We start from the raw sequence: 10,791 nt of genomic DNA, 5'->3' as shown, positions 1-10,791 counted from the left end.
TTATTGAGTTTTTGGATTTTGTTCCACGTTTTTCCTCCCATTCTATCCAGGATTTTCAGACTTGATCCTTTCCTGAGTGGTTGGCATTGGTAGCTAGGCACCATTGAGTTCTTCTGGTTTTGAAGGCAGGTGTGTCCCAGGGCTAATTGCTTCCAAATGCCTTTTTTTTTTTTTTTTTTTCACTCTTCTTCACTTCCAACACTAGGAGACCATTAGGTGCATCTTAGATGGCCACTTGAAAGCTTTTAAGACCCCAGTCACTACTCACCAATGTAGGATGAGGAACAAGGCTTTTATGTATTTTGTTGTGCCAATTGAGTTTGGTGTCTCCCGGTACTATGGTCTTGAGACGGTACATCCATTGGATCTCTCTCCCATAGTGTCTGGGTGTCTGTGAGGGATTGCTCTGTGTCTGTCTTCTATTGTTTCTGTAAGGATTGCAGGTATTTTGTATCACGGATATCTGTGCAAGATTAGCCTGCACTGAATCTATCCTTGGTCTAGAATATACTCCTGTTCACTGACCCCCATCTGATCCTCTCAGGTGTTTATGTGTTTATCCGTAGCCTGGTGTTTGGTGTATTTTGGATTGACACGGTGCTGAGTAGATGTAGAGGTGGGGAGAAGTTGTTGTTAGTTGCTGTGGAGTGGACTCTGACTACTGGTGACCTCCATCTCTGCAGAGAGAACTGCTCCATAGGGTTTTGAGGGCTGTGACTTTTCAGAAGCAGATGGCAAGCATGTCTTCTGAGGCACCTCTGGGTGGGTTCGAACCACCCATCTTTCTGCTGGTCGTTGAGGGCTTAATCTTGTGCACTGTCCAGGGACTCTGGCACCCAGAGACTCCCATTTTGTGCGTGGGGGCCTGAGGTGCTAGAAGTCCTGAAATAAGAGAGAAATCCTTACGGAAAATTTGTCCCACATCCTGTACAACTTCCAAATATCCATATGAATAAATATTCCTATAAATGAAAAACCTATGTGAGCCTAGAAGCTAGTACTATCACATACAGAAGCTTAAGGTATTTTCCAGTTTTAATACACAAAAACACTGAAGTTTTTATTCTTGTGTCCACTCATATCTAGTCATTCATTGCATCTTGTATGGAATGGCTTCTGATCATCTGTTAAATTCACAATTGTTCATTAGAAGTAAGTGCAAGAATCTGTATCTTCTGGTGTAATCATGCTCTTACATTTATTAGTTGAAATCTATATTAAGCATATTTAAATATATATTATTGTTATAATATTAATTTAATTATGTGTACATAGGTACATGATCTATGAATTTCATTTAGACTAATAAAAGCAGGGTGTAACAAATCATTTGTTACAATAAAATGCTAGAGGGTCTTACAGGATTAAGGATACAATCATCACCAGGAATGAGGGTACTTTTTCCCCTCTGTGCTATCCTTAGTAATGTTGGGGTGTCTTCCCTTAGGTCATGGGAAGGACACAACAATTCTTGGCATTACACACAGATACCATGGCATCTAAAAGGGCCCGGTTAATTTAATCTCTCAAAGATTTTTCTAATAGATTGTATGTTCCATACTGCTACTCAGAAAATATTAGTCAATCTAAATACACAAGAGCACTACCTAATCAGTGATCTAGGAAAGGTTGTAAATTGAAGATTTAATCTCAATAATTGGTCCATTGGTCTTGTCCTAAAAGAGAAATTCAGAAGAGTATAGCAATCATGGAAATGCTTTACAAGCAATTGTCTACTTCTCAGGAAGAATATAATTAGCTTTTATTCTTTCTTTTGAAATATTTACTAGCATACTTTTGCCATTCTTAGTTGAAGTGCATTTTGTTCAATAATTCTGCTTTATTTCTTCATTTGAGCACATTTCTCTAAGAAATGAAATTTTTTAATTTAGTGAACATTTTAGTTCAACTAAAATAAATTTTTAAAAATAATAACCTTTTCTCTTTACAAGAAAGTGTAAGGAGAATAGATATTTCTTTTAAAGGAGTTAGTGCTTCGAGAATGGCTTGCTTGGATAGTACCTCAGCACGGTTCACAAGTAGAAATGTCTACGGGGCCGGGTAACTGAATGAAAGAATTGAGCCCATGGGAGGTGACTGTGGCCAAGGGAAAGGACATGTTTATTTATAGATGGTAGTTACCACTCAGCTTTAATTGACAGATGCTATATTGGAATTGGGCTTAGGGTTACTATATCTTTTGGTGTTTCAAGAAAAATCAAAGCTGATTTACTTGTGAAAGCTCCTGACTTTTAGATGTTGGACCAAAAACACTTGTGAACCAAACAAAACATATTTGTGGGAGAGATCTGATCTGTGAACTGTTTGCAACTTCTAAGCTATCCCATCTTTTTAAAGACTGTAGAATGCAATGATGGTAAATAACAGTAGTGTTTATGCTATGGGGTGAAATAGCAGTTCCCTCTACAGAAAGATAGCACACCTAACTGAATGGACCTGAACTACACTCTACTAATTTGCCAATTGTTGTGGCATATTCTGTTACATAACAGCAAGTTCTTAGCAAGTTTAACTTGGTCCTCCAGTGCTAAACATGGATCATGAAAAAAACTCAGAGCTACAGAGCAAGGGAGATTGATTAAAGTAGCAAGTGTCTTGCCTTCTAGCTTTGTATTGTAACACATGCCCCCTCTTCCCTGCATCGTGCACTGTCACATTCTCTCATTCATTGAAACCTAAGTGAAAACAAAACAAAAAACCCCATCTGTTGTGGCTGAGTAGATTCTGACTCATGGTGACCCCATGTGTTACAGAATAGAACTGCTCCAGAGAGTTTTCTTGTCTATAATCTTTATGGGTTAAGCACTTGGATGCTAACTGAATGGTCAGCAGTTTGAACCCAGCTCTGGTAGCATAATGCCTAAGGCATTTGACTGCTAACCAGACGGTTGGCTGTTCAAACCCACCAGCCACTCCTCGGAAGGAAGATTGGGCAATCTACTTCCATAGTGATACCGCCTCGGAAACCCAAGGAGGGGTCACCATGAGTTGGGTCAGACTCGGCAGCACATGACAACAACAATAGCTGTTCTGCGGAAGAAAGAAGTGGCAAGCTGCTTCCATAAAGGTTGCCCTCCCCCCCAAAAAAGAAACCAAATGCACTGCCATCAAATTGATTCCGACTCACAGCAACCTCAGTGGCTTTCCAAGGATGTAAATCTTTATGGGAAGTATATTGCCTCATCTTCCTCCCACAGAGCAACTGGTGGGTTTGAACCACCAACTTTCTGGTTAGCAGCTAAATGCCTTACCCACTATGCCACCAGAGCTCCTTCCATAAAGATTACAGCCTTGCAAACTGTGGGACAGTTCTACTCTGTTCTGTAGGGTTACTATGAATCAGAATTGACTCTGGTAGGTGTTGTTGTTGTTGTTGTTATGTGCCGTCGAGTCAGCCCTGACTCATAGCGACCCCTCCTTGGGTTTCCGAGGCAATATCACTACGGAAGTAGGATTGCCCAACCTTCCTTCCGAGGAGTGGCTGGTGGGTTTGAACCGTTAGCCTTCTGGTTAGCAGTCAAGTGCCTTAGCCACTATGCTACCAGAGCTCCCAGCGGTAGGTAGATGGGTCTATTTAATCTTTATGGCATTTCTTTCACAGTACCACTGGATGGATTCAAACTGCCAACCTTTAGGTAAGTAGCTGAAAGCAAACTGTTTGCACCACCCTAGAACTCTAGTAGACCTCTTCTAAGTAGTAGCTTCCCTGTTCTTGCTTCTCAAGCATCTCTGATTGTTTTAGCAGAGGTATTCCCCATCCACCATTCTCTCCAAGTATTGCCAACTTTTCTTCAGCACCACCAGACCTCATCTTGTTTAAAAATGTATCATCACAATCAGATACTAAAATTTTAATTTCCCGAAATAAAACTTTTCAAAAATAGGGAAATAATAGAAAGATGCTTAAAGCACAATTTCTGATAAAGTTTGGTGGTGGTGGTGTTGTTATGTGCCATCGAGTTGGACCTGACTCATAGCGACCCCTCCCTGGGTTTCTGAGGTGGTATCACTACAGAAGTAGATTGCCCAACCTTCCCTCGGAGGAGTGGCTGGTAGGTTTGAACTGCCAGCGTTCTGGATAAAGTTTGAGAAGAAGATATTTTTACTTTGTCTGCGTTGGATCTTGTGCAAAAATGGTTGCTTACCATTCTCAGTATTTTTAAATACTGGGGAAAAAAAAAATGGGAAACTCTAGTGGAATATTTTTTGTTGGTCCATGCAAAAGGGATCTTTTCTATATTGAAGAGTAAAGCATCACCATTCTATGTCATTCATTTCAGATTGAACTGGGAGCTTATAACTGCAAAACTTAAATAGTGTGGACTTCATTGATTAGGAGTCACAGTAATTCAGGCTTAGTTGGGTAAAACTTGTTGCCTACATTATCTCTGGGGGACAAGTGATTAATAAATTAATCACATAAACCGGGTATGTTTAGTCTGTTTAAAAATGAAAGTCAGCAATTACTTTCAAATTCCATTTCAGTAGCAACTTAATCAAAAGAATGACTTCTTGATGCAAATAATTCTTTGATAAACAAGATAATTGCTGAATTCATATGAAAAAGATTCTTAGTACTACCTGCCTTGGCTGTGTTAGCTTGGTGATCTTGGACAAACCACTAAAACATCTTTGAACCTCTTTCCTCATCCATAAGAGTACAATGACACTCCCCTGAAAGGATTGTTGGGCAGATTAAATAAAGTTACGTATTGCTATTAACACATATTTAGTGACCTGTTCAAGGTTTATACTCCAGATCTTTAAATTTCTAGTTCACTGGTGTTTTTGCTTGTACTAGTTTGTTTTAGTTGAAGGATTCAGAATACTGGAAAGAGGATTTGGAACCAATGGACACGCTCTTATTGGGGGAGGGGGGGCGTTAAATATCTTCATAATTTTTATAGCATCTTGGTCACCATCAAGCTTGTATTTCTCTTGGTGAACTCATTCCTGTTGTTGTTGTTGTTGTTATTGTTTGCCGTCGAGTCGGCCCCGACTCATAGCGACCCCTCCTTGGGTTTCTGAGGCAGTATCACTACGGAAGTAGGATTGCCCAACCTTCCTTCCGAGGAGTGGCTGGTGGGTTTGAACCGCCAGCCTTCTGGTGAGCAGTCAAGTGCCTTAGGCACTATGCTACCAGAGCTCCTGAACTCATTCCTAAGGCATAAAAAATGAGAAAGCTGTAAGAGTAGGTGAAATTCATGGAAACACTAAAGAGCTGAAATGTTCTCAGTTGGTGAATATTTACTTGTCTAAATAAATTTCTCCCTACTCCATTGTTAACATTATTATCTCAAAATAGAGAACTGTTTACATCTAGAAGAGAGTTACACATCCTGTGAATCAGCGTAAAACACAGTATTTTCCCTCCAAGATGGTCCTGCAAACTTAGTATATTGAACAACGTGTATAAAGAAAGAAGCACTAAAATAATTACATTTCCAGGAACATAGAGCCACAGAAAATCATTAGTTTAGTAGGTAATAAGCCTCACATGCTTCACTAATTATATTGTAAACAAATCAAATTTTTCCTGGTGTTAGAAATTCCCATTCATTTAAAGACCTAAAGAAAGAAGCTAGAGAGGAAAACATTATCTATGATTAACGCTGACCTGTCTAGACTTTAGAGTACCTCTTTCGTCTAGTCTGAAGAGTTTCTGATTGTCAGACTTGAAAAAAAAGCTTGTGATTTTAGAGAGGGTGAAGGATGAAGAGGGTATGAGCATAGTTTTGAAGTTCCTCTCCATTTCTCCATCCATCTACACCGAGAATGACGTTACTTTGCGCTTTAGCCAATTTGCTTTCATCGTTTTTTAGAAGTGTAACAACTCATCTAGAATGTATATTTCACTGTAAGCAGGGCTGGATTATTTGTACTTCTCTGAAACCATGCAGCTTCCTTTATTTGCTGATTATGGTATGCAGTTACTAAGCCTATGAGAAGCCTTTCTGTGAAGTGCATTTTAATATTTAGATCAAACAGCGATTGGAATACATTAATGCCCACTGGGTAAACGTGTCATTTGAAAGCAGCTGCTGAGCCTTCTCCCTGCTGCTCCAATTAACACATACAGCACACTCTTGTCAGCAAGAGGGCTGTGCATATGGATGAAACCACTTTGCTCCATGTTAATATGATATGCAAGAGACATAGGAGTTAAATCAGTCTGCCCATTGCATTGGGGCGGGGCGGCGGGGGGGGGGGCTTTCCAAGAAGTTTCCCAAGGTGCTTTGAGTTGAAGGTGCTGGGACTACGGAGTGGGATTAGTAGACAGGAAAAAATCAGACCCATCTCTAGCTTTGGTTCAGTCTATTGACTAACATGTTTCCCCGCCCCTTTGCTCTCCGACACCCCGCCCCTGATGATGGAGACTTTGGATCGTGAAATTCTAGTCCTGGGACGACTATTGATTTAGCTGCATCTCTTGAACTTTCTTCTATTTTGTTTTGAAGCCGTGTGAAGTCTGAAGCTTTGCTGTTGATTTTTTTCTCTTGGTCTTCCATTATTATTTCAACTCTCTTTTTCTTTATAGGTGCACATTTCACAGTTTATTAAGCTAAGTGAGAAACCTTATCAAGGTACACCTATATTATTGTTGCTTTTCACCCCTCCCATGGCTAACATCTCTGTGTTGATGGTAGCACAGAGGCAGATAGCAGGGTAGCAGCGCACCCCCCTCCCAGGTTTGGAGCAGGTCATTCATGCTCCGCCAGCTCCCAGGGAGCTGGGCTGTTGCTTTGCTCCCGTGCTGGCGGAGCCAGGCTGTGCGGTGAGCAAGAGATGGACCGCTTCCTGGGTTTTGTCAAGCAGATAAGAAGATCGAGGAGAAGAAAGGGGAAAAAGTACCGACCAGAAGAGGATTACCACGAGGGCTATGAGGATGTCTATTATTACGCTTCAGAGCATTTTCGAAGTAAGCGTTTCCCTCCACCCTCCTGTTCCCTCTTGCATACTGGGGCTAACAATAAACCGTGTGTGGAGTGTTTATCTTAAATGCAAAAGGTTTCCCAGATGGTGTTCTCTGTGAGCAGTCTGTAAGTATTAAAGTGCTACATTTTGCTTGATTTGTTGTGAGAATAGTCATCAGATTGTATCTAGACAGTATCACCCGCTGAGGTCTTCTATACACATGGTTAATATTTTAGGTGCAATTAATTGATTATATTATAATTTAATGAGCCGTTCAGAAAAGTAGTCTCTCTTGCAAGTCAGTATAGTAAAATCTGCTCTGTTGTAGTTGTTTTTAAACAACTGTTTTGTTTCTTTCAGAATAGAGGAGGCTAGCCCATTTGGAAGAAATACTACTTTTTCACGTTCAAGTGGCTATTGATGATTAATGCTCATGATACTTTTAGACCGTTATTTGTGATTAATCTGAGATGTTACTTGTACAAGGAAGTTCAAATGCTTTCCTCTGATGCATGTTCCTAATTTTGTTACTAAATTAAAGGAATTTTATTTCCTAGCAGCTAGAATAGTGATACTTATAGAATAAAATTATATATATATATATCTTTGTAAATTGTCTTAGAAATAACACAGACCTAGTCTTTTTCTTGTTCCTACCAGTGCTTTATGTTCCTGGTGAGGGTTGGACTTGTCCCAATAGATTCCAAATGCCCAGAAATGCCTAAGGGTGCAGAGAGATAGCAGTTACATGCAGAGATAGCTGAGTTTAGGATGGTCCCTAAGTAGGGGGAACGGAGCAGTACATATGGTCTCCATTAAAAAATAAAAATAAAAATAACAGTAACTCTGTTTTATTTTCTTGAATAAGCATCTTTTTAAACTTGCATTTCAATTCTAGTTCTTCTTGGCCATTTAATGTCTTAACTGTAGATGTGTTGCACTTACTACCTCAGTGCACTGACAAATAATTTAGATTTCAATTTCTGTGGTATTGAAACTCATGACAATTAGTTCAAGATGCCAGAAATTCTGTTATGATTGATGAAACTCGAGGGCTAAAAATTCATTTAGTGGCAATAATATAATAATGCAGAATTGTAATTATTTGACATTGCTTGAATAATCACCTGTTCCTGAGTAATCCCTGCACTTTAGAGGTATTTTCCTTTTATAATGGTTTTACATGAATAACCTGTTCTAAGTATTGACAGCCTATGTTTCTTAAATTTATTTTCTATAATGTATTCAAGAATTTAAGATTTGTGTCACATCAGAAATATTGTCAGCCTACGTGCATAATTCTCAGAATTTGGAGATTAGGAAAAAAAAAAGCATAGAAATTTTTAATTAGATGAGTGTTCATGGTGCAGATTTCTTGTAGTCAATATGTGAGTTAAATTCATACTTTCTCAATTTTGTATTGATATTCCTTTGTAGAAATAAAAGCGAATGGTACTTCTGAAATGCCTGTATCATACTAGTTTTAGTTAGTTTAAAAACAACAGGAATACTTTGTAAGTTTACAGAGTGTACCTACAAGATGAATATTTATGGAGATATCAAAGAAATTTCCCCAAACTTGAGTGAGGAGAATGATATAGCTAAGATAGTAGTAGTCTTTGTATACAAAATGTAGAAATTCAAAGGGAATCGTGTTTTAACTTACCTGATTTGTCAAGGTCATGCTAAGGATAAGATGTTAAACTTTAAAAGTCATTTGCTTTAGACATGAAGCTGCCATGTTTTCCACTTTGTTTTACCAACTTCAGACTGCTACATGATGAACAGAATGTGTTGCAGTGAACTCAGACACTTGGGATTTGGTATTTCATCAAATGTCAAATAGGGCTTTTGAAAGAGACGTGTCATAGACCAGTACATCTTTAGATTTCAGTTTCAGGGCTTTCTGAACTGAATATGGGAGGCATCATACATTGTACGGCTACAGAATTTATTGATGAGTGAGAGACTGATCTTTGAAACCAATCCTCTAAAACATGTGATTTGGCTCAATTCAATTACATCTACTGCATAGCTATTTTAATTAGTCTTTGCAATAATTTGAAAGTTTAGAGAAAACCACTCTCTTTATGCCCCATGTCTTTCCCTAGATGGCTTGGAAAAACTATTTTTCTTAAGGCTCAAAATGTGGTGCAATTTACATCTTGGTTACATCTCAGTTAATGGTGCCAAAGATCTAATAAACCAGAAGAAATCTTTCTTACTCTCCCTGTAGTGTTTGTTTTGCCAGTTAAGAAACTTAACTGTCTTGTCAATTTATCTAATGGTTCATATTACCACAGGTATTTTAACCCATTGCCATCAAGTCAATTCTGGCTCATCGTCATCCTATAGGACAGAATAGAACTACCCCAGAGGGTTTCCAAGACTTTAAATCTTTATAGAAGCAGACTGTCACATCTTTCTCCTGCAGAGAAACTGATGGATTCAAACCTCCAACTTTTCCTTTAGTAGCTGAGCACTTAACCACTGTGCCATCAGAGCTCTGCAGGGACTTTGTTGTTATTAGGTGTCGTTGAAACAGTTCTGACTCATAGTGACCCTATATACAACAGAATGAAACGCTGCCTGGTCCTGTGCCACACTCACAATTGTTGCTATGTGTGAGCCCATTGTTGCAGCCACTGTGTCAATCCATTTCATTGAGTGTCTTCCTCTTTTTTACTGACCCCCTACCAAACATGATGTCCTTCTCCCAGGACTGGTCTGTCCTGATAAAATGACCATAGTACACCAGGCAAATTCTTAGCATCCTCACTTCTAAGGAGCATTCTGGTTGTTCTTCCTCCAAGACAGAGTTGTTTATTCTTCTGGCAATAGTCTTCACCAACACTGTAATTCAAATGCATCAATTCTTCAGTTTTCCGTTCGTTATCTAGCTTTTGCATGCATATGAGGCTATTAAAAAATACCATGGATTGGGTCAGGCACACCTTTGGTCTTCAAAGTGACATCTTTGCCTTTTTAACACTGTAAAGAGGTCTTTTGCAGCAAATTTGCCCAATGTACTACATTGCTTGATTTCTTGATTGTGGATCCAAGTAAAATGAAATCCTTGACAACTTCAAACTTTTCTCTTTTTTCATGTTACTGCTTATTGGTCCAGTTATGAGGATTTTTGTTTCTTTATATTGAGGTGTAAGAGCATCAAGTCCTCGTTGCTTTCAGCAAACAAGCTTGTGTCATCTGCATATCAAAGGTTGCTAATGGGTCTTCCTCTAGTCCTGATGCTGTGTTCTTCATATAGTCCAACTTCTTGGATTATTTGCTTAGCATACTGATAGAACAAATATGATCAAAGGATCCAATCCTGACGCATGCCTTTCCCAGTTTTAAACTATGCCATATCCGCTTATTGTATTTGAACAATTACCTCTTTGTCTTAATTTTGCATGAGCACAATTAAGTGTTCTGGAATTCCCATTCTTCAAAGTATTGTCCATAATTTCTTATGATTCGCACAATGAAATGTATTTTCATAGCCAATAAAATACAAGTAAACATCTTTCTAGTGTTTTCTGCTTTCGGCCAAGATCCACCTGACATCAGCAGTGATATCCCTCGTTCCACATCTTCTTCTGAATCTGACTTGAATTTCTGGCAGATCATTGTGGATGTACTGCTGCAAGCATTTTTTAATTATCTTCAACAAAACTTTACTTGCATGTAATATTAATGATATTGTTCGATAGTTTTGGCATTCTACTGGGTCACCTTTCTTTGGAATAGGCACAAATATGGATATCTTCCAGACAATTGGCCAGGTAACTGTCTTTCACAGTTCTTGGCATAGACTTTACACATACGATAATGACAAATTGATGTAGAAATCAC

At 38.8% G+C, this 10,791-nt stretch overlaps 1 protein-coding gene across 1 annotated transcript in view; it reads left to right on the top strand.

The window, feature by feature from the left end:
- The first annotated feature begins 6,807 nt into the window (after positions 1–6,807).
- GRIP1 (glutamate receptor interacting protein 1) overlaps positions 6,808–10,791 on the top strand; it is a 515,267-nt gene continuing 511,283 nt past the window's right edge. Inside the window, exon 1 of the mRNA XM_042781204.1 lies at positions 6,808–6,940. Within this exon, the coding sequence (XP_042637138.1) occupies positions 6,808–6,940 (133 nt within the window). The remainder of the gene's footprint in view (positions 6,941–10,791) is intronic.

This window comes from Orycteropus afer, unplaced genomic scaffold (genome assembly GCF_000298275.1).
Source record: "Orycteropus afer afer isolate SDZICR_OR568_19922 unplaced genomic scaffold, OryAfe1.0 scaffold00097, whole genome shotgun sequence".
Lineage (NCBI taxonomy): Eukaryota > Metazoa > Chordata > Mammalia > Tubulidentata > Orycteropodidae > Orycteropus > Orycteropus afer.
The sequence above is the reverse complement of the archived record's forward strand: the minus strand, read 5'-3'. Positions and strand labels throughout refer to the sequence as shown.